Source organism: Epargyreus clarus, unplaced genomic scaffold (genome assembly GCF_041222505.1).
Source record: "Epargyreus clarus isolate Ecla_fem2 unplaced genomic scaffold, WU_Ecla_fem_2.2 ptg000016l, whole genome shotgun sequence".
NCBI lineage: Eukaryota > Metazoa > Arthropoda > Insecta > Lepidoptera > Hesperiidae > Epargyreus > Epargyreus clarus.
This window is the reverse complement of record NW_027332224.1, coordinates 4,148,906-4,174,624: the sequence shown is the minus strand read 5'-3', so window position 1 is coordinate 4,174,624 and position 25,719 is coordinate 4,148,906. Positions and strand designations below refer to the sequence as shown.

General features: G+C 34.5%; 4 protein-coding genes and 4 non-coding genes across 9 annotated transcripts in view; 3 read left to right on the top strand and 5 right to left on the bottom strand.

The window, feature by feature from the left end:
- Positions 1-7,299, top strand: part of Np (serine protease notopleural) — a 48,317-nt gene extending 41,018 nt beyond the window's left edge. For both annotated transcript variants that reach the window (XM_073081566.1, XM_073081565.1), the window contains exons 8-10: positions 3,427-3,542; positions 4,937-5,092; positions 5,472-7,299. In XM_073081566.1, the coding sequence (XP_072937667.1) occupies positions 3,427-3,542; positions 4,937-5,092; positions 5,472-5,635 (436 nt within the window). In that variant the 3' untranslated portion in view covers positions 5,636-7,299. The remainder of the gene's footprint in view (positions 1-3,426; positions 3,543-4,936; positions 5,093-5,471) is intronic.
- A 379-nt stretch (positions 7,300-7,678) lies between these two features.
- LOC140748814 (U6 spliceosomal RNA) lies at positions 7,679-7,785 on the bottom strand. Its single transcript, XR_012102981.1, has one exon. It is a non-coding gene; the product is annotated as a U6 spliceosomal RNA (small nuclear RNA).
- A 1,076-nt stretch (positions 7,786-8,861) lies between these two features.
- On the bottom strand, positions 8,862-8,963 carry LOC140748817 (U6 spliceosomal RNA). The gene has a single exon (XR_012102983.1). It is a non-coding gene; the product is annotated as a U6 spliceosomal RNA (small nuclear RNA).
- Positions 8,964-10,101: 1,138 nt separating this feature from the next.
- Positions 10,102-10,208, bottom strand: LOC140748816 (U6 spliceosomal RNA). The gene has a single exon (XR_012102982.1). It is a non-coding gene; the product is annotated as a U6 spliceosomal RNA (small nuclear RNA).
- Positions 10,209-11,310: 1,102 nt separating this feature from the next.
- LOC140748812 (U6 spliceosomal RNA) lies at positions 11,311-11,417 on the top strand. Its single transcript, XR_012102979.1, has one exon. It is a non-coding gene; the product is annotated as a U6 spliceosomal RNA (small nuclear RNA).
- A 1,179-nt stretch (positions 11,418-12,596) lies between these two features.
- On the bottom strand, positions 12,597-15,634 carry RpL23 (ribosomal protein L23). Its single transcript, XM_073081568.1, has 4 exons — positions 15,485-15,634; positions 15,208-15,291; positions 14,182-14,309; positions 12,597-12,813 (listed from the first exon to the last, which is right to left on the bottom strand). Exons 1-4 carry the CDS (start codon positions 15,495-15,497, stop codon positions 12,616-12,618), a joined length of 423 nt encoding a protein of 140 aa, XP_072937669.1. The 5' UTR covers positions 15,498-15,634; the 3' UTR covers positions 12,597-12,615.
- A 406-nt stretch (positions 15,635-16,040) lies between these two features.
- Prosbeta7 (proteasome subunit beta type-4) lies at positions 16,041-21,231 on the top strand. The gene is made up of 5 exons (XM_073081567.1): positions 16,041-16,315; positions 17,864-18,076; positions 18,520-18,655; positions 19,062-19,207; positions 21,012-21,231. Exons 1-5 carry the CDS (start codon positions 16,179-16,181, stop codon positions 21,169-21,171), a joined length of 792 nt encoding a protein of 263 aa, XP_072937668.1. The 5' UTR covers positions 16,041-16,178; the 3' UTR covers positions 21,172-21,231.
- Positions 21,232-22,853: 1,622 nt separating this feature from the next.
- On the bottom strand, positions 22,854-25,537 carry tsu (40S ribosomal protein S12 homolog tsunagi). Its single transcript, XM_073081482.1, has 5 exons — positions 25,338-25,537; positions 24,970-25,072; positions 24,407-24,524; positions 23,927-24,040; positions 22,854-23,239 (listed from the first exon to the last, which is right to left on the bottom strand). The coding sequence occupies exons 1-5, from the start codon at positions 25,396-25,398 to the stop codon at positions 23,135-23,137; spliced, it is 501 nt and encodes a 166-aa protein (XP_072937583.1). The 5' UTR covers positions 25,399-25,537; the 3' UTR covers positions 22,854-23,134.
- Positions 25,538-25,719: the final 182 nt, after the last annotated feature.

Below are 25,719 nucleotides of genomic sequence, written 5' to 3'. Positions count from 1 at the left end.
ATAAGGTCATATGCAATGGTGAGTGACCGTCGCCGTGACGTCACACCACTTGTTGTTAAGTGAATAACTTCACGTGTATCATTGTATTTAAATTATAATGAACTACTTTTAAAACTTTAGGGGTTTCATCATCATCATCAACCCATTACTGTCCCACTGCTGGGCACGGGTCTCCTCTCAGAATGAGAAGGATTAGGCCATAGTCCACCGCGCTGGACAAGTGCGTATTGGTAGACTTTATATACCTTTGAAAACTGTTTATTTTTATTTTCTCGGGTTAGGGGTTTAGAAACATGATATTTTCCACAGAAACTTCTTATATACCTAACGTGGATAAGAAATATTTTTTGACAATCCTAAGGGTATAAAATAAAATAAAAAATGTTTATAATTTTGTTATGTTATAATCTCATGCAAAAATATACCCTAGCAGCAAGCTGAAATATAAAATTTTCAATTAAACGACCAGACTAGGGATGAACTCTGAACTCTGCTTATTATATTAATAAAAAAATATAAATGACTTCAGAGTAAAGTACAACTAATAAAAATATTAATAATTTTGTGTAAAGTACAAATTAAGTCTCATTTTGTGCTCTTTGCGTTAAAATAAATAATTTTAGATAGCATTTTAGGGTAACATACATACTTACAACCTTTTAAAGTGACTTATAAATAATGGGAAACTGTTATCAAACCATTGCATTGTCATCGGTCCTTGATACGTGTGCAAAGTTTCAAATTTATCAAACTTCTAGCATAGATTGGTTAAGATTACTCACTCTTAACAAGAAAATGTACCCAGTTTTGACAATTGAAATTGTCACTGACATCTATTTTCGTGTTTGAAAAATATTAGAAAAAATATTTTTAGAGCATTTACGAAGGAAATGATATTTCTCCGCACTTGTTCTTCGATTTTGTGTCCTTTTTGCACCACTTATTTGCACATGTCGGCATTATTCCGTGTAAATTACACCATGACAGTCGGAGACGTAATGGGAAAACAGTCAGCCATTTTACGTATGTGTCGGCCATTTGAGGCTTCTTTCAATTACAAGGCGGTGAGATATCTATACTTCTCTATGGCTTCTAGAAACGGGTGAAAATTGAGCTCAAATATTCCGTTACATACATACATATATACATACATACATACTTACATACATACAACCCAAGCTAATAAAAGCGTGTCAAAAAGTAACATAAAAAGCGAAAAATAAAGGTCTCCTTTGAGTGGTATCGGGTCGTTTTCGTATCAAATTGAAATGCAAGCAGGGTCCCAGCTCCATAATAAATTGCTTTATATTCGTAAACGTCTGACATATTAATGTGGTACGCCTTAATAGTTCCATTCAGGTTTATTTTGAAACCAAATTTTGCAGACTACATTTTATATATTTTTAAGTTAGGCCTAAAAAGGATTTGAGATTTTCTAAAGTAGATATTAGAAGAAGGAAGGAGTAAGGAATCCAATAGACTCTTGATGTACTGTATTACGATAGGATTTGTCAATTGGCCTATATATGAGAGGGTAGATGAAAGGACGAGAATTAAGTAAATATAAGAATGCTGTTATTTAGGACAGATAGTAAACTGGTCGAAATAACCTACTAACTTTTAACCAATAAATTTAGTAGATTATCGTGACCGGCCGTAAGTGGAAATGTTTGGATATTTAAATAAGAAAAAAAATGTGAGCCGTCACGGGACGCCTGGCAGATGTGAAACATCGACATTATTTTGTAAAAGTAATATGCAGAAAAGAACATAATTATTGTGATAGGAACTAAATATGTCATAATGATAAAATAAAATATTACGATTTTTTTCCAGATAACGATGACTATTTATTGAATAAACATTTATTTTCATTAAATACAAAAATTTACGAATTTATTTCAAATCGTGACTACTTAATTCGTTTAATCAGTGACTTCGGTAATAGTTATTGCGCATGGCGACGCGTCGCCACACCGTACACACTACTGCATATAGACTGTATATATATACCATCGTATCGCACGGCATGCGTCGCCACGCCAGAAATCGGTTTTACGTGCGGCTAAAGATGTTTCACATCAAAAAATTACAAAATTTAAGGGGGTTATATTTAAGGTTTAAGTTTTCTCATACTCACATCATACAGGGTAAAATTACAATACAAACAACACTAATATGATAACATGAGATTTAAAAAAGGTACGCGTAAAACTGCTATTCCGCTCTGAATATAAAAATGTATCGCCATAGCAAATTGTATGACTACACCTGCTTGCAACAACTTCAGAGCGTACTAGCAGTTTGGCGCGGACTGTATCAATATCTGGAACTCAATACAAAAATGTCGGAAAGTTGTCACTATTTACATTTCTTTAATAAATGTTCTCTACTGTTCTCTACGTAATGTGACTCTACTTGGTTACATAATTTATCGTTCATCAACAAATTTGGCCAGATCCTAAAACAATATCTTAGTCGTACAACCATGTACTTAGGTTAACACAGTCGCACCTGACCAACATGACGTTGGTTGTGCAACTAATATAGACTATAAATAGTATAAACTACTCGTACAGTAGGAATTAATATTAAACAGATAATCGTGAGAACAGATTCACAGCCACGATTCAACAAATCGATCCTACGTGCTTTGAATAATACTAATAAGTTCATTTATTTATTATAATCAAAATCAAGTAGCCTTGTGCCTTGAATAAAGTTTGATTTCTTTATCGCCCCTTAGAAGGATAAATTTCTAAAATTCTTTCTGGGCGCGATTGCAATTTTTATTTAGTATAGAAGCAATTGATATCGACTTTTTTATAATATTGAAGTATCAAACGAGCATGCACATGGACCGTGGTAGAACCCTTTATGGTTCGACTCCGGCGGCACCACCGCCATACCTATTTCTACCTAATAACAGCAGTGTTAGGCGCTGCTGCGTTCCAGTTTGAAGGGTGTGGTAAGGGAGACAGACTTTTCTGAGGCGTTCCAACTTAGTCCTCAGGGATAGTGGCGCATCTGTGGCTGAGCTCGGGTAGGAATATTTAATCCTATCTGAGGTTGATTACAGTTGTCCATAGACGGCAGTAGCCACTTACCATTAGGTGGACTGCATGCTCGTGTGCTACTCCTATATTATAAAAAAAACATGATCGTAAAACTTTGATTGTATTTATTATCGGACAGTGATGACAGGCGATGACAACCGATGACCATCACCGACGATCGAAGTTTGTCGTTCGTGTTCGACAACGACTGTCGTTAGCAACTGCTTACGACAAATTAACCATTCGGTCACGACTTCATTTTGTACCGTTGAATTGTTCTTATCAAAGCATAATTCTTCTTTCTTTCTTTCTTTGTATTAGTTTACTGTCGCTCGTATGCTACCACTCTAAGATAATCCGTTAATTCCAGGTTCTACGAGCCAGTGAACTTCCAGCCGAACATCCTGCCGGTGTGCGTGCCGGACAACGACGACGATTACGTCGGCAAGACCGCTTACGTCACCGGCTGGGGGCGGCTCTACGATGGTGTGTAAACTTGTTTATCATTAGAATTTCTAGTTTATCATTAACATTTCTATTCACCATTTTTTTAATTTTTAAACTAAGTCCCGAAGTATTTTACCTGGTATTGCGAGTAAAATAGCCTCATGATACTGTAAAATATATATTTATTGTGGCTATTCGAGTGTGATTTGATGAGACTCGAGTTCCCGATGCTCAGGTGTATAACACTGATTTTGACGTTTAACGCTGATTGAAAGCGCTTTAATAAATACGTTAAGTGTTTAATGAAGCCCTGTGAAGCCCTGTTAAATGTAATCTCATGATTAGTCAAGTACATGCAAACTAAATAACACGCGCACGCATACACACACATGCACACACGCACACATACCCACACACACACATATTCACACACGTACAAACACACACACACACACACACACACACACACACACACACACACACACTCGCAAATATACGTAATATTAGATATGTTAAATTTATTATAATAACTATACAAGTAATATACTGTTACAAAAGCAAATTGTATTAATATTAGTATGTAAGATACGGAAGAGCGGGGCATCCTGGCACAGGTATTATATTTACTTAAAAGGATGCTCCAACACCAACTCATATGTATGTACACAATTTGTTAACGTAATAAAGTATTTTTGATTTTTGATTTGATTTAATACAGATGCATTGTATTTTTTTTAAACTAGATTCATTGACAACTTGGTAAGATAATAAAATCTGCTTTAGCTTGTTTCAAATGCCTTTTGAACTATAACATAACTGCGGCATAACTCTACGAGACAAGTGTCCGTGATCCTACTCCACGCGCTTGAAAATGCAGTTAATAAAAACATAATGATTACCACTGTTTGCGTCTCACTCTCGGGCCTATGACGCTTGGGTGTCTAACACTCGGGCGTATCACGCTTGGGTGTCTGACACTCGGGCGTACGATGCTTGGGTGTCTGATACTCGGGCGTATCACGCCTGGGTGTCTGATACTCGGGCGTATCACGCCTGGGTGTCTGACACTCGGCCATACGATGTTTGGGTGTCTGACACTCGGGCGTATCACGCTTGGGTGTCTGACACTCGGCCATACGATGTTTGGGTGTCTGACACTCGGGTGTGCGATGCTTGGGCATCTGACTCTGAGGTTAGGGCAGTGCCTAGTGACACTGTTACTAGTATTATTCTTGTTTTGTGGCTGGAAACACATATGATAATACATATATCAGACACAAATAGGTACATGAACAATAATAAATATTTACAATGAGACTCAGAATTGGAATCTTAATTCATCATTAAGGTGGTCTGGCCGATAATCGACCTAGGAACCTGTTGCTAATTAGGTGTCTAACAAGTCTATGTAATAAAAGTCCATGTGCTTCCAGATGGTCCTTTACCCAGCGTGCTGCAAGAGGTGGAGGTGCCCGTCATCAACAACACGGCGTGCGAGGCCATGTACAAGGCCGCCGGGTACAACGAGCACATCCCTAACATATTCATATGCGCTGGCTGGAAGAAGGGAGGTGCTGACAGCTGTGAAGGTAAATAAATTTAAATTTAACGTTTGATGCTCGGGCATAACATGGTCGGGCATTTGACATTTGTGCATATTGTGTTAGTTGCGTGTTTGATGTTTTACTGTATTATGTCTGGTCTATTGATGTTTAAAAGTAAGACACTCGGGCTTTTGATGTTTCAACGTAACAAACTTAGGTTTTTGACATTTAAAAACTCGCTTGAATGTAATATAAAAAAATTGTTGAACATGTGAAAATGAGGTGCTTCTTGCTTGATTGTGCAACTGTTAAGCGAATTAAATTAATAATAAATTAATAAATAAATCTTAAAAACAATGTGGGTAAACCTTAAAATTTTAAAATAGTAAAACGTGAGAGATATAGAAGTCTGTTTAATCCCCAGGCGACAGCGGCGGCCCCATGGTGGTGCAGCGCGAGCGCGACGGGCGCTTCGTGCTGGGCGGCGTCATCTCGTGGGGCATCGGCTGCGCGGAGCCCAACCAGCCCGGCGTCTACACGCGCATCTCCGAGTTCCGCGACTGGATCAACCAGATCCTGCAGTTCTAAGCACGTCCTGCAGTTTTCGACTATATCCTGCAGTTCTAGGCATACGTTCTGCGATTCTAGGGCTGCGTTCTGCAGTTTTAGAGCTACATCCTATAATGTTAGAGCGAGGGCATCCTAAGCAAGTTCTAAGGCTGCAACATCTAGTGCTAGGGCTACATCCTGTAGCGTATGGCGGGGATATCCTGAAATTATAGAGCTACATCCTACAGTTCTAGGGATAAATTCTGCAGTTCTAGGGCTACATCCTGTAGTGTTAATGCGGGGATATCCTGCAGTTCTAAGGTTACATAATGCAGTTCTAGAGCTGTATCCTGCAATTTAGGACTATATCCTGCTGTTCTAAAGCTACATAATATAGTATTAAAGTGGGGACATCCTACAGTTCTAGGGCTATATTTTGCATCTCTACAGCTAGATCCTGCAGTTCGGTGGGTAAATTCTGTAACTCTAGAGCTACGTCCTGCAGTGTAAAGCGGAAACATCCTTCATTTAGAAGGATATATCCTTGCAGTTATTGGGCCACATTCTGCAGTTCTAGGGCTACGTACTATAGTGTAAAACGACGACATCCTGCATTTATAGAGCTAGATCCTGCAGTTCTAGGATGAACAATCATATCTATCAAAATATCAATTCTAAGATGATAACCTACATCCTGCAGTCCTAGTTTCTGTCAACAAAAACTAACACTTTTAAGATGGGCAAGTACATCCTACAACTTTAGGATGATCAATAATATCGTCCAGTTTAAGACTGTATCAAGGATATTACACGTTCTAATCTGAACAACTACATCCTTCAGTTCTAGACTAATTCAGAAAAATCATACAGTTTCGTCAAGATCTTAGTTCTACACTGGATAAAAAAAGATTAAAGTTCTAACAACATACTGTAAGAACAGGCAATAACTGCTCAAGATCTGCTAACCTTATTTAATAAATGCTTAATACATCAAAATAATTCATATAGTTCGAATAACAAATTCTTGTAGACTTTACACTACTGCAAAACCATTTGTTATTCAGTGCGCATAATGCTACAGAATGTGTTCAGAAAAAATCTGAAAATACCTACTTAATTGAAAGCGTATTTATTTAAGTTATGCTCCAAAATGTCTATAATATTAAAATTTTGAACTTAGCAAAAGCAAACATTTTATAAATAAATCGATAAAAATAAAGGCAACTTTACATGCTAATAATTAAAAAACTAATTTAAGAAATTGTGTTATTATTTTTTATAGTGACAACGAATTTTATAATATTTTTAAAATAAGTAATATTTAAGTTGAATGTTATTTGCCAAAATACATTTGTGTAAAGAAATAACTAGGGAATTATTTAATTTTGATATTTTTGTATAATATAATATTTATTTGTATTTTTAAGTGTCTCATATTGTTTTGTGAGAAATAAAATACTGAAAAACTATTTTTTAAAATGGATCGTGATTAAGTACTTTATTATTTTCTATTTTCTCGTAATTTCATGAATCAGAAATTAAGTATTAAAGAAAAATTGTAAATAATATTATTTAAATGCATTTACTAAATATATTTATAATTTAGCCATAATTTTAGACAACGTGAGTGGTTTATTTTATTGTTATACAAGCGATCGAATTTCGTAATTTATAAATAAATATATTAAATATTTTTTAAGTTATTATTTTGTTTTATTTGTAGAACATCAAACACAATAAAAAGCAATTCTTTATATTGTATTTTTTAATTGATAGTGTATCTCATAAATGAGAAAAATACAGTTATTAATGAAAAATATTTCATTAATAAAAGTATGAAAACTAAAAATGAGATTTTTTTAATATAATAAAAAAAATTCTAATAATAAAAAAATACTAAAATACTTCATTTAATAAAATAAAACTAAAATTAAAATAAATCCCGACGATAAGATTCGAACCCGAGCTTCAGGAACGACTGACAACTAAGTTCCGCGGGGGACCTAATTTAAGTCGTAAAATAATAATTCTTTCACAGCTTTTTGGTTCAATTATTAGGGAATTTTAGAAAATAATTGCCCAAAAAATGTGGAACGCTTCACGATTTTGCGTGTCATCCTTGCGCAGGGGCCATGCTAATCTTCTCTGTATCGTTCCAATTTTAGTATATGTACTGCCGTAGCAAGTACATTGGGAACTGACGAAATCCGCTACCGTTTCGGCGCGAATGACATTTATTAGTATCAGCGCCATCTGTTGGGTGGTTGTACATTTGCATCAACGCCATCTTGTCGCAAAAATATAATTCAAATTAAAAATATGAAGGTGTAAAAAATATGTTATTTTTTTGCAAAAATAAAACGTATATTTTTATCCGTTATGAAACATTGAAATCGATTATTAAAAACTAAAAATCAAATTTATGTCAAATGTGGGATTTGAACCCAGGACACAGGATCAACTAGCGCCCAAGTAGCACGTTTTGCCACATAAGCATTCTAAGTTCTTAATTTTTTAATTCTATTGATAATATTTAATGTTTTTAACTATAATTTTAAGAGGTTCAGAAAATAATCGTTCAAAAAATAATAATAATAATAATACTCTTTATTGTACCCGGATGTAGAACATAAAATAAAAAAAACATACAATTTAGGACGACACAAAAGGCGGTCTTATCGCTAAAACAGCGATTTCTTCCAGACAACCTTAGGGTGAGAAGTTAAAGAAAGTATGAATTACAATAAAAGGTAGGGAGCAAAATAATTAAAATTATAGCTACTAATATGTAAAATGAAGTGTAAGTTAAGGGATAGCATATAGTAGGAGAAGAATAAATAAATAAAAGGGAAAGAAGCTAATAATTAAATTTAGAAACAAAGTATCATTTTTTTTTTAGATGATTAATAGCAAGAGTACAAATTTAGAGAAGGAATAAAGTTAGAGTTGAAGGTAGTGAGATTTGACCAGATTTTTGAAGGAGTATAGGGATTGGGAGTTACGAATAGATACTGGGAGGTAGTTCCAAAGGCAGATAGCTGAAACAGTGAAGGATTTTTTATAAAAGGAAGTTGAGTGAGAAGGCGTATAGAAAGCAAGATTTTCTGTAGAACGGAGAGATCGGTCATGGGACAAGTGTAGAAACTGGAAGTGTTGTTTGAGGTAGGGAGGCGCAGTTGGATTAAATAGTAAACAATAGAGAAGAGATAGAATGTGAGCATTCCTGCGAAGGCGAATTGCGAGCCACTTGAGTTTAGTAGTAGTGAAAAATGTGGAACGCTTCACGATTTTGCGTGTCATCCTTGCGCAGGGCCATGCTAATCTTCTCTGTATCGTTCCAATTTTTAACCGACTTCAAAAAGGAGGTTTATCAATGCGGCCGGTATCTTTTTTTTTTATGTATGTACATGAATTACTCCGCCGTTAGTGAACCGAATTTAATAATTCTTTTTTTATTGTGTAGAGACGAGCTGGAAGTTGGTCCCATTTAAATGTGGTTAGGATCCATCGATGGGTTCTGGAGAAAATGAGGGGAACTCCTCCACCTATGTAAATATAACAGCCATAACTTCGCCGTTTATGAACCTATTTTAATGCCTTTAATTTCATGTGTGGACTATTGCTACGAGTGGGTCTCATTTAAATATGATGAGGATCAGAGTGGGTTCTGGAGACAAAATATGTAACTCCTCAACCGATGGGAATAATTGAGTTGTGTTTGAAGATATTTGGTGTAGGTTCTAATGAAATTGCAAAGCCAGTTCACCATTGACTATTTAAGGGTCAGATAATGTGGCTCGGAGACAAAATATGTAACTCCTCAACCGATGGGATTAATTGAGTTGTGTTTGAAGATATTGGGTGTAGGTTCTAATGAAATTGCAAAGCCAGTCATCATTGACTATTTAGTTAAGTTAGGTTGGAACATATAAGACAATATAAAACTAAAGGAGCAGGGCGCGGTAGCGCCCTGCGAGTGGGCGGTTCCAATCAATGAATTCAGAAATATGTACTAAACCAACATTTATTTGAATTATTTTTTACTTTGTAGTGACATAGAAGTCGGTTGTATTTTTTTGTTAAATTTTTTTTAGTATATGTACTGCCGAAGCGAGTACACTGAGAACTGACGAAATTCGCTACCGTTTCGGCGCGGATGACATTTATTAGTATCAGCGCCATCTGTTGGGTGGTTGTACATGTGCATCAACGCCATCTTGTCGCAAAAATATAATTCAAATTAAAAATATGAAGGATTAAAAAAATGCCATATTTTTTTGCAAAAAGTAAAACGTATTTTTTAATCAGTTGTGAAACATTGAAATCGATGATTAAAAACTAAAAATCAAATTTATGTCGAATGTGGGATTTGAACCCAGGACACAGGATCAACTATCACCTAAGCATTGCCACGTAAGCATTTTAAGTTCTTAAATTTTTAATTCTATTGCTTATATTTAATATTTTTGACTATAATTTTAAAAAGTTTAGTAAATAATTGTCCAAAAAATGTGGAACGCTTCACGATTTTGCGTGTCATCCTTGCGCAGGGGCCATGCTAATCTTCTCTGTATCGTTCCAATTTTAGTATATATACTGCCGTAGCAAGTACACTGGGAACTGACGAAATTCGCTACCAGTTCTGCGCGGATGTACTTTATTGATATCAACGCCTTCTATCGGTAAAAGCATACATGTATGAACACCATCTTGTGACAAAATTATAAAGTGATTGTACAGATTATTACGTTAAATTTCTATTTTCTATTTTTATTAGCTTGGGTTGTACGTTTGTATGTATGTATGTACGTAACAGTAACGGAATCTTTGAGCCCGATTTCTATCCACTTTGAACGTTAAGTTTAATTCAAAATTTTGAAGAATTCTCAAAAACCGATGACAATACACGATTTTAATAATTTTGTACCATTGTCCTTATCAACATCCTCAGGATTAACGATTTTCGAGGCGACATTTTTCAAGCACCTTCAGCAAAGTTCATCGCAAGTTTAGATTGCAAATAATTATTGCTTTTTAGTTTCAACAGGCGTTATGGCGTGATTTTTAGTTTAGAAAATAATAATGTTATTTTACTAACAACATAGTACTCAATATCCTATGTTGTATTAAAAGTATTGAAGATTATGTAAATTAAACTGGCATTAATATTTATTTTATCTTCTTGTGTTCGCTATATTGAAACCGAAATTGAATTTAATTTTAATGTCTTCATATTTAAAGTTTGCTTTTTCTATATAGGTTACTATATATACTCTACTCTACTATATATTTGGTTTGCTCTACCATAATATACTATTACTGTAATGCTTATTTAATAAATTAACACATGTGCATTCTACAAATTATCATTCAAATCTCATATTTTTCTCATTTAAGACATACATTTAGCCTCCTTTGTATTTCCAAGAGTTACTTCAGGGATAAGCTTTTATGGCGTAAAAAATAGTTACGTTTTCATTCCGTAGAGGCCACAGCCCAATCGTAATCATTTTAATGGAGATTTTAACTATTGAATTGAATAATTATATTTGTAGATAAAAATATTGTTTCAAAAATGTATTTTAACTAAACAATCATTTTATATTATTGGCACAAGATGGCGTTCATACATATATGCTTTCACCGACAGATGGCGCTGATATCAATAAACCACGTCCGCGCCGAACCGGTAGCAAATTTCGCCAGTTGCAAGTGTACTCGCTTCGGCAGTACATATACTAAAATTGGAACGATACAGAGAAGATTAGCATGGCCCCTGCGCAAGGATGACACGCAAAATCGTGAAGCGTTCCACATTTTTTGGACTTTATTAAGTTGTTTTTACATATAAAATCCTTTATAATGCCTCAAAAAATTATAAATTTAAAGCTTTTTTGTCTTGCAGGGTATAGGGCCTATCACGCGGGTGTTCTGGGTTCAAATCCTACAGTTGACAATTTTTTATTTTTTTTTAGTCTATTTATAACGTAATGACATTTATTTTACTTTGTGTAATTTGTAAGCCCTTTGTTTATTTTTTAAGAATTTAATATAAATTTGGTAGGTACCTTTATTCTTACAATTTTCTTACTTGAATTAACAATAGGCATGTTTAGGGTCAGGAATGGGGTCTGTTACATAGGACAAATTTGTTTTTAAATTGTACAGTTTTTGATTTTTACAGTCATTAATTAAGTAAATAATTAAAAATTAATAATTGGCCATTGGTCAAGTACGAGTTGAACACGCACAGGGAGGATTCCGTACCACCAAATATTCATTATTTTTAATTTTTAGTATTGGGTATCTTAACAGTCATAGAAGTAAATGCATTGCGACAATTTTAAGTCTGAATACCTCCTAATACGGTTCACTAGATAATGCGATAAATGCCGACGGTATTTTACACGTATCCCCCACTTTTATTGGCATTTGCATAGTGGCCTCTGTTACAAAAGCTGTAAAGAAAAGTGTCTATCTATTATATCAGTTCTATAGATAGAGCCCGACTAGAGTGACCGACGGACGGGCCGTGTAGCCTAATAGTTCCGTTTTTACTTTATCCCTTTTGGTATAGAACCCCAAAAAATAACAGGTTCCGATCGAACAGGAACGCCTTCAACCCAATTTTTTTTACTTCGTACTTATATCTCACTCACAAGTTTGTAGTGTTAACTGTAGAATTATAGGAATGCCCGCCTAGAGATGGAGTGTAAAGAGAGATATTTTTCAGAGGTATTCCAGCTTAGTCCTCAAGGCCTATTATGTTATGTTGCCGACCTCAGGTAGGAATCTAATTTTAACAGGGGTTGATTACAGATATCCCTGGGCGGGCGTAGCTTACCAACATGTGAACTGCATATTCGTCTACTACCCCAATATATAAAAAAATAGAGAAAAAAAATATTATGTTCAAAATGTATATTTCTTGTATGTATATTTTCTTGTATTTTCGAAGTAAAGCAACGTAAAGTTCTTCAACGTAAATAAAACAACAATATAGCCGTAAATTAGTTTATTCAAGCTATAGAGCTCGCGTTGGACGCGATACGGGGCCAGAGGTCCGCGCACTCCTTCGCCACGGGGCCCGTGATGGCGGAGCCCTTCATCTCGCCCTTGTTGTTCACTATCACGCCCGCGTTGTCCTCGAAGTATATGAACACGCCGTCACGCCTCCTAAATGGTTTCCGCTGCCTGATCACCACTGCTGGCATTACCTGAAATAAATAGAGGTAGTTGTAATAAATATTGGTAAGATGTGATAAGATTCTGTTATAGTGGGTCATAATTGTGCTTTTATTGGACTGTTCATTTAATTATCGAATTATTATAAAAAAACAAAAACCAAATTCCTTAAAATATAGGGTGTGTCACTCCCACAATTTAGATGAAATCTAATAAAACCTGATCTTAAAAGCAGTGAAGCCATTTGGGCTGTAGGATATGCCAAAGAATAAGACATATACTTCAAAAAATCTACCCTCTACAGTTGGGTAAATAGAAAAAATCTAACCGAATAAAAAATTCTGCACAGTCAGATCTCTACTTATTTAGAAAAGTTTATACATTAAAAGTAAATCAATTAAATTATTTAACATAACCACATAGTAATTAATACCACCACAATGACAACAGAAGGCATAAAAATATAAACAGTAAGATTAACCCTACATCAAATCATTATTTTAAATAATACTAGCTGACCCGAAAAAATGTTAAGGGTGAACAACCCTTATCACTTAGGGGTATGAAAATTAATAGTAGCCGATTCTCAGACCTACTGAATATGCATATAAAATTTGGTGAAAATCGGTAAAGCCGCTTCGGAGGAGTACGGTAACTAACATTGTGACACGAGAATTTTATATATAAGATAAGGTTCAAATATTAAATAATAATAGATTGCTCAGTCAGCCAAGGCATTTCAACAAACTGAATATATCAATTCTGATGAAAATTTTTAGCGAAACCTTTGGCATATCATCATAGCAATCTTAGTGTCAGATATTAATGATTTAACTGGTAATAAAATTTTGAAGATGGCAGAACCATAGAAGATGGTTCCACTCTGGAGTCATCATCGCCACACATACTTATTCTGCTAAAATATGCTGTCTGCTGTGCTGCTGCTTTTAAGGTTGTGGTAATGGAGACATACTTATTGAAGATATTAGTAGGGGCTGACCTCGGTGAACTAGGTAGATATTTATACCTAATTCAATAAACCTTTATAATTCCTTTACTTTGTTAAAGTGCATAGTTTTTATCATCTTAAGAATGCGATACACATGTAACAATAGGTAACAGTTAATATTATTATCAGAAAGTTTTACCTTATTGTAGAAGCCTATATGAAAAAAATGCATCAACTATTTATAAATATCCTTTTTATGTATATCTATGATTATACTTTCATGTACAATAAAGTAATGAGACTAAAATAGCCAAATATCATATTACTTTCTCAAAAACATTATTTGTACATTTTAAAACTAAAATGTTACATGTCATTTAAGCATGCACCATATTTCGTCCAAATTACTGATTCTTAGTACATGATAGTATTATTGATATAAAAACCATACCTTTTTCCTGAGTTCTGGTTTGCCCTTTTTGACGGTAGCGACGATCATGTCTCCGGAACCTGCTGCCGGTAATCTGTTCAGGCGACCCTTGATACCTTGTACAGCGATTACATACAGATTCTTTGCTCCTGAAATGTGATTGATGAGGTTTTTGATAGTATTATTTTTATATATCAACATGATTATAAGCTAAAGAATAGTTATTATATAATTAAATTAAGGTTGTAAAATCTAAATTTGCACACTACCATGGTAAAATAAGAGGATGCTTGTAACTATATGACACATTTTCAACAGTTTTTGGCAAATACAGTTTTCTAATGATTGATTGAAAATTTATTAAGTAGTAGCCGAAAGATAGTATGGTTGGAGTGGGAAGGTATCACCGTCACACATATCTCTGATGTGAAACAGTTATATTTCAATTAAAGGGTGTATATGCTTACTTTCACATACAACAATCACCTTAGTCTTTAAGGGCAATTGCATCTGTGGTTGGATTCAGGAACAAACCCTGTTCTACATAGAGGCATGGGTCTCTCCTTATTAGTAGCCGCCTCATGTGAGATGATTTCACTTAGTGACTAACTTGGGACAAATGATTTTAAAGTGCAAAAAAAGGCCAATTGCCATCCAATGACAACTAGAATTGACACCTTGATACAATGTATACTAAAAGCTCATAGAAATTACAGGATTTCACAAATTCTCACTAATAATAAAACAAAGAATTCATACGAGATTTGTACTAAGTTGTTTATTTTACCAGCACCTAAAAAACAATGGTGCTTCAAGCAAATATTAAAGTATGAATTACATTTCAGTAATGAGAGCATTGTATTTGTAATCACTAGAAACAGTAAATCAAACCAAATTATATTAGATGGATTGGGTAACTTCAGACACAGCCAAGGAAGAAATCATTATATATCAAAACACATTAGTGTTCTTCGATAGATATCATCACCAGTTAACCCAATCCATACACCAACTTGTAAGGTTAGGTTTGTTTGGGTAAAGTTTTACCTGTGTTATCTGCGCAGTTGATGACGGCACCCACTGGGAGACCCAGCGAGATGCGGAACTTCGCTCCCGCGGAACCACCACGTCCTTAAAAACAGAAAAAACCCACACTTTAACCATCTTTCACCAAAACACTGCACATGAAGACAAGTCATGTCGGAGAAGTGAAATAAACATGCATTGACATCGATTAACTGATTAACCACGTCTCTCACATTTCCGTATAACATTATTAATGATTTATAACGAGATTTAAACGGATATTTTGGATTTCACGAACCTCTCTTAGACATTTTGTTGTGTCAATTTTTGAAGAGGGAATCAAAAGAACGTGAACTTAGTTGCGCATTACGGTTTGAGTGTTTGTCTTTCGTTCTGAAATTCGATGACAGTTTACAAAATAGTGCCAAGTGAAGTTAGCTGCATATGTATAAAATATTTACAAAACATTACAAATTTATATAATTTAATACTCCACATACCATGGTTTCGAAAACATGAAAATTTTAGTTATTTTGGTTGGTTCTTTTGGTTCCATAATATTTTTTTTTGTATTTTGTTAATTTCAAATTCGTTTTTCTGAACGCAGAAAGTTTCCATTACACGTAAGTTCACATGATATGATGATGATATGATAGATGTTCCGTTCTATTCGTAGCAAAACAAATGCTATATTATTTCGTTAAATATTATTAAAAATATTAATCATACTAACTCAATACGTTTTGTAAATATATAATAGATACAATATTTTTGTAGTATTTAATTTACAAACTTAAATTATCATTGAAATATACGCCGAAATGGAACGTTTTCCAAAAAGTGTTTGTCATTTACTAATTTGTCATTTGCAATTGCCGCTTGTCATTCTAAACAGATCTAAAATCGAGCATTTTGCATTATTGTCGTAAACTAAAATTTTATTTGTTCTCTCGTCATTAATTATAAAATTGTAGCAATTATTCAAATACAAGATGGCGTTCATGGGTGATTTCATGAGCCCAGCACCGTTGTGGCAAAATGGACCTTCTCCAGGAGCCTTTTACAATTTCCCCGGTAACTCCTCAAACATGGGCCCTGCAAGGCATGTAGTTCAAGACTTCAAAGCTCAGTAAGTATTATTATGATCTTTTGTAATCAAAAGACGTCTTAAAATTGCCTCCAAAAGTGAAATAAAACGCTATAAATTTGTATACAGAACGCTATGTAGCAACGTCAGTCTACTAGTGTGTATAGTGTTCTCCAGTAGCTTGAAGTGTATGTTGAACATGATAAAATAATGAAGAAGCATTATAAAAACTGTTGGAACCTTCAGTTTTCATAGAAAGTACTTTATGGAATGTATCATAGCTTAACCGATTCCGTGCGGATGGCACAACAGTTGTGCCATGCCATTTCTTTTGTATATGGCGGGTGGCACCCGAGAGGTGCCAAAATTTGAAGCCATAAAACTCAGATAAATTGACATTTCAATTGACATTTATCAAAGTTGTTCTGAAACCAAAAGTGTCTTTATTTATCACATAGTTCCTTCCTAGAATGTCAGTTTTAGCAGATCATGTAATTTCACATACTTCAGAGATTGTAAACCTGTCAAAAAAATATATTATATTGCAAATTATTGTGATTGTATTACTATAATAGTACCTACTTTTCGTTAATAGTAAGCTAATAGAAACTGGATTAAAATATTCGTACTTTGGTGTTTATCTTTGTCTGAATAAATAGCACAATCAATTTCGATATTCTATTAGAAACCTATCCATTAATAATTTGAATTTTATTCTAAATAAAACACCAGAAAAGAACTAGCACAGCGCTCTCCACGTCTCGAATGTTCATATTTAATTCTATAGTAACACTAAAACAATCAATTCATCAAAAACTTTCAAAAATGTTTACAACACCTGATAGAAATAAGACACTTACCTTCCATTTCCGTTATTACACGTAGATAGTCAGTTTTGTAAACACTAATCGAACTGTTAAACCATTCACTTTCGCTTTTGGGTGGCTACTAAACTTACAGCATGTGGAAAAAGCAAAAACAACGATAAGTTACAATTCATGGCGGATGGCATCACAGTTGTGCCACAAAATATTTGTTCACCGCCAGGCGTTAAAGTTTGTCCAAAAGGTCGCCGCATTGAATCGGTTAATAGCAGAGTTTTTTTACTGTGCTATGAATTCTATGAACTATGAATTCTATGCTTCTCTATGAACAGCAACGTTCTGGGAGTTTCACTAGCAAGCAGTGAAGAATCTTATGTGTAGCTATGAGCTGTGAGGGTAGTGTACTAGTGCTTTAGAGATTCAGTCAAACTATAATCATTGTTAAATAATGTTAAACGTTAAAGTATGGTAGCCGCTTGCTTGTAACTTGTGGCATTTTCGTTAATGATCCTTTTTTATGTACCCAAACTACTTCCATTCATTCCAATCATGAAAAACAAAATTTAAAAATAGTAGTATATTTATTTAGTAGTAGTTAGTATATTTTTTCCTTTGGAGATGATTTCATTTTGATATTCATTTTTTACTAATTCTAGCCTGCTAATACTTACTATGTAGCGTTTATTACCAAGAATTGTCAACTACTCACGCACAAAACTAATACTAACCTACAGTATCTCTTGTAAAACACCCATTATGATTCCAGCTCAGCAACACCAATTACAACAACGACAACAGTCATTGGAGTGAAGTATGACAAGGGTTGCATCGTCGCTGCGGACACTCTAGGCTCGTATGGCTCTCTAGCCAGATTCCGGGACTGCCCAAGGGTGTTGAAGGTGAACGATCTGACCCTGCTCGGCTGTGGAGGCGATTATGCTGATTATCAGTACCTCAAGGATATTATTGAGCAGAAAATGTAAGTGTTACATATGTAATCATCAAATACAGTTTAATTTAAAACATGCACATTGTAAATGTTTTCATAAATCTGTATATTTTATTTATTTGTCATTATTTGTCTATTTTATTGGTTAAGTTACTAGCGTAAAATAGAAGGTGATAGAAGCCTCTGTGGTTCGACTCCACTTGCACCACTGGCACATTTCTTTCTAATAACAGCAGCGTTAAGCGCTGTTTTCTGGTTTGAAGGGTAGGGTAAGGGAGACATACTTTTCCGAGACATTCCATCTTAATCCTCAATGGTTGCGGTGTATCTGTGATCAACCTTAGGTAAGAATGTAATCTTATCTGGGGTTGATATATAGAAGACAGAACCCACTTACCATCAAGTTGACTGCACTAATTTGCTACTTCTATATTTAAAACAAAAGATGTTAAACTTCATATTATTAATTTCAGTATTGATGAGAAATGTGTGGGCGATGGTCTTCAGCTCAAACCTCGCTCCCTCCACTGCTGGCTGACACGTGTCATGTACAACAAGCGCAGCAAGATGGACCCCTTGTGGAATAACTATGTAGTCGCTGGAATTCAGGTAACTTACTATCGGAGTCTTTCTGAAATTCGTCAAGAGATGGGGCTTGTGAATCATGCCTTCGAATTTTCTCAACATTTTGTATATATACAAGCTCTGAACTGACTGTCGGAGTAAGGCTACTCTCCAGGCATGTTTACCTAGTCCGATGGGAGATCTCCCAATGCCAATTGTTAATGAAGACTGTGTCCCTTTTGTACGTTTCTTTATATTTAAAAGGTGGTGGAACCATGGTTACTCGAGGGAGGTACTACTTCTGCATCTATATCCAGCGTCAAAAAATCTGTTACTCAGTAAACAGTTACTTTGTTATACAGAAAAATAGAAATATGCAATCAAATTGAATGGTAAAGACTTTGTCAAGTCGATTTCTATAATCTTGTAACATTTTATAATACTTTTTTAGGATGGAGAACCATTCCTAGGAGCAGTAGACAAGCTGGGGACAGCATATGAAGACTCCACCATCGCAACAGGCCTTGGTGCCTATATGGCTACTCCGTTGTTAAGAAGTGCCCTTGAAAAGGGACCTCTGGATGAAGAGAGTGCTACGTAAGATTTTTTGTATATATTATAGTTAATTTATAACAAAACGGTAAAACAGCTGTGTTTAATGATTCCTCAGTTAACTTTGAGTATATTTAGTTCTCAAGTCAGGGTTAGCTAAGCATCTGTGATAGAGCACAGGCAGATCTCTAAATCCATTTGGGTTTGCGTATAGATGATTAGAGATGACAGATAATTTACTATAATATAGATTATCCTCTGCTACTTTATTGTATCAATCCTATATGGCGGCAAAAAGAGGGAATTCAGCATTTTGAGAAAAAATTGATATGTATTGCTATTTTTCACAATTGTTGTGATTTTTGCGTGCGTGTCGTAGTTTTCCACAACGCCCTATCGCATTATACAATATAGCAACTTACTATGCTCTGTAAAGAATCTATTTTAAATAAAAAAAAATGATTTGATTTGAAAATATATTCGGTTACACGACTATTAAGTATTATGGTCTGTATTTCTAATAACATTTTTTTATTATTACTTTTCGCTGTAGCCTAGAATTTTTATGTGCCCAGGCCTCCGCATTCATTAAGTCCTGCGTAAAATTCATTGCGCACTTAAGGCTTCTATGAAAACTAATTTCGTGTATACAGGGTGAATCTCCATAAAGTGCACATATTGAAACAGGTAAAATTAAATCGCATTTTGTCGACAAAAAAAATATAAAAAAAATAAAAAAAATTTTTTTTTGGGTTTTACGACCTTTTGAATTTTTTTTTTGGAATTGTGCACCTGAAGTAAATAAATCGCTATAACTTTTAAACTAAGAGGGTTATCAGGTTCAAACAAAAATAACAATGATTGCCAATGATAGGCCGTACTGATCCATGGAAAAAAAAAAACAAAAAAAAATCATCTTCCCAGGAAAAAAATGTCAGATTAGTGCAAAAAGCACTTTTTTTAGGTAAAATTTTCAGTAATCATCAATTTCCTCAAAATAATCTAGGCATTTTATTTTTTTATTATTGTTTAATGCAATTCTACGTCGTATTAGCTTTCAAACACTTAAAAAGCCACGCCTCTAACTCAAGTATAAAGTTTGCTAGGAACGTTTCAAAAAAGATACTCATGACGCGACGCACGTGCGCCCTAATAAAACTGGTATAGTCCGACCCATAATTAGTTGTCCAAAATATAAACAAAGAAAACTATCAAAAATATGTTTCAATGGTAAATTCATGGTAGTTTCTTATTTTTGACGATATTAAAGTGATAAAACTGTAATAAAATAAATCTTTAATAATTAAAAAAAAAACACTAGTTTGTATTAAAAATGTTATTTATTACCAACACCCTTAAAAACTGCCTTTGTTTAAGCGCTCGTAGGAAACTTTATACTTAAGTTAGAGGCATGCTTTTTTTAGTGTTTGAAAGCTAATACGACGTAGAATTACATTAAATAATAAAAATAAAATAAAAAGCCTAGATTATTTTGAGGAAATTCACGATTACTGAAATTTAACCTAAAAAAATTGCTTTTTTCACACTAATCTGACTATTTTTTTCTGGGAAGATAAGCTTTTTTGTTTTGTTTTTTTCATGGATCAGTACGGCCTATAATTGGCATTCATTGTAATTTTTGTTTGAACATGATAACTCTTTTAGTTCAAAAGTTATAGCGATTTATTTACTTTAGGTGCACAATTCCAAAAAAAAAACTTCAAAAGGTCGTAAAACCCAAAAAAAAATTTTTTTATTATTTTTTTTATTTTTTTTGTCGACAAAATGCGGTTTAATTTTACCTGTTTCAATATGTGCACTTTATGGAGATTCACCCTGTATTATCCAGGGCACTAGTCCGCAAATGCATGGAGGTGCTGTTCTACCGCGACGCGCGCTCGTTCCCGCGCTACCAGCTGGGCGCCGTGACCGCGGCGGGCGTGCGCGTGCTGCCCGCCGTGCAGCTGCAGCACGACTGGACGCTCGCGCACATGATACAGATGAAGTGAATGTGTTGAGGGCTCTATCGTGATCCGTGGTATATTTTTTATTAAAATCGATGTACTGAATTACAAGTCGTTTTATTTATTTAACAAGATAATTGAGTTTTGAAGGTAGTAGAACCCTTTGTGGTTCAACTCGAGCGGCACCACCGCAACACCTATTTCTGCCTACTAACAGCAGTGTAAGGCGCTGCTGTGTTCCGTTTTGAAGGGTGTGGTAAGGGAGACATACTTTTAGAGGCATTCCAGCTTAGTCCTCAGGGGTAGCGGGGCATCTGTGGCCGACGTCAGGTAGGAATATCTAATCCTATCTGGTGTTGATTACAGATGTCCATGGGCGGCAGTGGCCACTTACCAACAGGTGGACTGCATGCTCGTCTGCTACTCCTATATTATAAAAAAAAAGTTACGATGATGGGCGTGAAAAAAGTCTGATCTAGGTAGGTAGGTACTACGATGCGACACTAGTACAACAAGCGATACATTTTTTCGATATTAAAATTGAAATTGATCAATTAAGTAATTGGTAATGGTAGTTTTATTTGTTTAATGAAAAAGATTTTCCTACTTTTAATGAGCGTATATTGGGGGTAGGGGGAGGCGCCCTTACACTCTTAGGTGGGCGAATAATTTTACGAAGCGATTAATTAGCAAATAAAAGTTTTTTCCACCTACATTATTCTATGGGAATTCTTATTTTTTCGCCTGAAAATTATAAAGAAAATATAAATTTCAAATTCCATGTAAAATTGAGAAATACCCATAGTCTGTCCTGAGCTGTTACATTTAATACACAAGAAGCTTGTAAAAATAAAACACAATTATTAGAAGAACTTATATTAAGCATTATCCTAGCATACAGTGTTACGCATCGCACTTCAGAATTCTTTTAAATTTAGGTTCTTACTACTAAATAGTAGATTTTAAAGTAGTAGTTGATGTGGATTCAACTTCTTACAACCCAACAATACACCTTACAATCCAAATATTAAACTAACGAACCAATAGATCTTTCAATTGATTTATACTCATCAATATAATAATAACTTTAAATGTGCAAATTAAATACAAAATAAAGACAGTTATAGTCCGCGTAAAACTGCTAGTCCGCTCTGAATATAGAAATGAATCGCGTCGCCATAGCAAATTGTAAGACTACACCTGCTCGGAACAACTTCATAGCGGACCAGCAGTTTGGCGCGGATTATACTAAAATTAACCTATAAGTTTAAACATAAACAAAGTAACCAAACAGACGCCTACTGCAAGACTTTTACTTCATAGAATTCGATATTGACGCAATCTGGTCAAATAGATCTTATAATTTGTCTCATAATCACTAATGATTCTAAAAAACTAAATAATTTAAATTACGTTATCGAAGTTTTCTCAACTACTTGCGTATATAAAATCTGAGATTAGAGGTGAGTAACTCAGATATGAACCGGTTCAAATATTCAGATCACTTCTTATATGAACTTGAGCTGCAGCTCAAACCTACAGATCAGGTCACGATTCACGGCGGTGCGTGAATGCGAGACCATTGATTAATTGTGTAATTTTAACTTTTAACACCTAGAATAAAGAGTTCAATATCGAAAAAATACAAAACATTTTAATTTATCATTATTTTAAACATCAGTAAAATAATTACAGACATTGCTACTTTTACTTGACATTATTCATGATCAACACAACCATTTGATCAGCATGATAATCTAGTCGTGATAAGCATGATTGATTGGACTTGTTGAAAGATCTCCCTAAGTCAAATTATCATTGATTTGTTCTTAGTAGTATTACTAAACCCGACTTCTATCTATTATTCTGACAATAAATTTATTTGGTTACTTTGTTTATACTAAAAATCATACAATTCTTGTTCATTTCCACACTAGTCCTTATAAAACATCTGAATTTATGAAGAGTATCATTGTGCAGTCCGTAACTGTGTGCGTCGACGTGGTGGTCAGCGACGCTTCTTGTGACCTTTGGTCGGTCCCTTCACAAAGCACCAGTCAACTGAAATTGCTTGACCGAGTATGTCTGCACCGTCGAGAGCTTCTCTGGCGCTCTGAAAAAACACATTTAATTGTTACCATAATTTTTGTCTCATTACTGAGAACAGGAGTCTTTATTTTTTTTCCATTTTTTATATGATATAGTAGTAGCAGACGAGCATGCAGTCCACCTGATGGTAAGTGGCTACTGCCGCCCATGGACATCTGTAATCAACCCCAGATAGGATTAGATATTCCTACCTGAGGTCGGCCACAGGTCGCTACTCCTGAGGACCAAGCTGTAATGCCTCTGAAAAGTATGTCTTCTTTACCACACCCTTCAAACTAGAACACAGCAGCACTTAATACTACTGTTTTTAGGCAGAAATAGGAGTGACAGTACTGGGTCCAGAGTCGAATCACAGAGGTTTCTACCACCTTCAATAATGGTTTGATGATGATTATGATGCAGGACAATAACATAACCATAATCTTTGATAAATAAAATAGAAAGATATGTATTTTATCATTATTGTTTGAATTCTTGACAAGTAAAAAACATTTTTAGAGAAAATGTATGTATAAATAACTAATACTACGTAATTTACCTAATAAATAAGTGTTTCAAACATTTTCGGGACATTTTATTACAGAGATGAGGCAATATCTTACACAACAATTTCAATTCTCAAAACTGGTTACACTTTCTTGTTAGTCATCAATCTATGTATTTTACTCATCTAAGACTATAATATACTTACCGCAGCCTGCTTGTAAGTCTCATATTCGACCAGAGCATAACCCTTCAGGAATCCTGTGCGCCGGTCTAGATTCAAGTGGATGTTCTTGATTTCACCAAATTCTGAGAACTGGTTCTGTGGGAGAGGGATTATTTATGAATTTATGATAAATTAACTTGTATACATTTAAGAGGAAATTTTGACAGTCTCATGACAAATTAACCTATGTATTTATCCAATGTATGTTTAGGTGTTATCTATAAAACCTAGGCAATTATCTAGATCAGTGGTTGATAATGCTTAGTTTTTTACCATATTTTTTTTTATCGCTATTGTCCAGCAATCTGCCTCTTGAGGCATTATAACTATAAAATTTCAAAAACTATTTTGTTGCTTATATAGTAGTTTTGTTTGTAGCTATTACGGCCCCTATTGGCAAAAATTTAACTATTGCTTATATATAGTAATAATAAAATATCTTGCGCATGACCAATCCCATACCTGTATATCTTCCTCCTGTGCTTCCTCATGTACATTGCTGACAAACAGGATCCAACCTTCGACTGACCGCTGTGGCCCTGGTGTGTTCCCATCGCCTTCAGGAGCCAGACTATCATATCTGAAACCAAATCATAGAACTGGTAGAACAGACATGAAGGTGGTAGAACCCTTTGTGGTTCGACTCTGGCGGCACTACTGTCACACTTATTTCTATCATAACAGCAGAGTTAAGCGCTGCTGTGTTCTGATTTGAAGGGTTTGGTAAGGGAACTTTTTTGAAAGCTGTCCATATGAAAATTCAACAATATTTTAAATAATTGATCAGTCTTGTGAGACACATCAATTTTCTGATAAGAGAAGATCTTGGGTATTATTTTTTTAATCTTCACACACTAGGAATCACCCCTGGGGTAGAGCAATAATTTTTTTGGGTGTTCTGGTAGAAATAAGTACTATTGTCTTATATAAAATGTGGACTAAGTAAATTTTGAGGTCACATAAGTTTGTAGCCACTGAAGTTTCACTTCACATATGAGCATAATATTATTTTGTACTGAACATACCTTCCCCTGCTTCCTCTTTCAGTTGCACCACCACTACCGGCTTCGCTGCCAAACCCACGACCCTTGCGTTTTCGCGCCTTTTCCTTCAACCTGGCGATTCCCTCTGTAAACATTGTTTTTAGGTGCCCTATTAACTTTTATATGCATTTTGGCTGAATGCTCAATGGTCACCTTTGTAAGAAAATGTAAATACATTTTAAAAGTCAAACTTTGACATACATAACCTAATTACATTAAATGCACAAATATTGTAATAAAAATATTTTTCTAATTCAAATCAACGTCAAACTTACTATAAAGGACAAAATAATAAAAAATAATAGATTTACACAAACACGTTATTGATATAAAACAATAAATTTACGTACGTTCACCATCTTCGTCGACCTCAAATTCTTCCGAATTTTCGATGTCCAATACATCAGCCATTGTGTTTTTTATTCCAAATTTAGCTTAGCACTCAAAATATTATAATTATCACTAAAACTAAAGATATTATTTACTTTTTACAATTGATTCACCGAATTTTCTTTTCAATGCGTGTCAGATGCAAATTGTCAATATTTTTTTAATAATGCTTATTTAGGATACAAAGCTTAGGCTTCCGTGTTATTCAGCCGATAATGTGAAAATATTACAATATGCTTTTTGGCTACATAATAAGAAGTAATTTTATAATTTAAGTAGTTAATATTTACTAGATAGGTAATTGTTTATGAAATATTATTAGTATATTCAAATATTATTTTA

Coding starts and splice junctions, on each gene's coding strand:
- RpL23 (XM_073081568.1), bottom strand. Junction 14,310..15,207: donor CAACTGCGCAGATAACACAG/GTAAAACTTTAC, acceptor ATCACATTTCAG/GAGCAAAGAATCTGTATGTA. Junction 12,814..14,181: donor AACCAGAACTCAGGAAAAAG/GTATGGTTTTTA, acceptor TATTTATTTCAG/GTAATGCCAGCAGTGGTGAT.
- Prosbeta7 (XM_073081567.1), top strand. CDS start 16,179: ATGGCGTTCATGGGTGATTTCATGAGCCCAGCACCGTTGTGGCAAAAT. Junction 16,316..17,863: donor GTTCAAGACTTCAAAGCTCA/GTAAGTATTATT, acceptor TTATGATTCCAG/CTCAGCAACACCAATTACAA. Junction 19,208..21,011: donor CTGGATGAAGAGAGTGCTAC/GTAAGATTTTTT, acceptor TGTATTATCCAG/GGCACTAGTCCGCAAATGCA.
- tsu (XM_073081482.1), bottom strand. CDS start 25,398: ATGGCTGATGTATTGGACATCGAAAATTCGGAAGAATTTGAGGTCGAC. Junction 24,041..24,406: donor CACAGGAGGAAGATATACAG/GTATGGGATTGG, acceptor CCTCTCCCACAG/AACCAGTTCTCAGAATTTGG. Junction 23,240..23,926: donor AGACTTACAAGCAGGCTGCG/GTAAGTATATTA, acceptor GTGTTTTTTCAG/AGCGCCAGAGAAGCTCTCGA.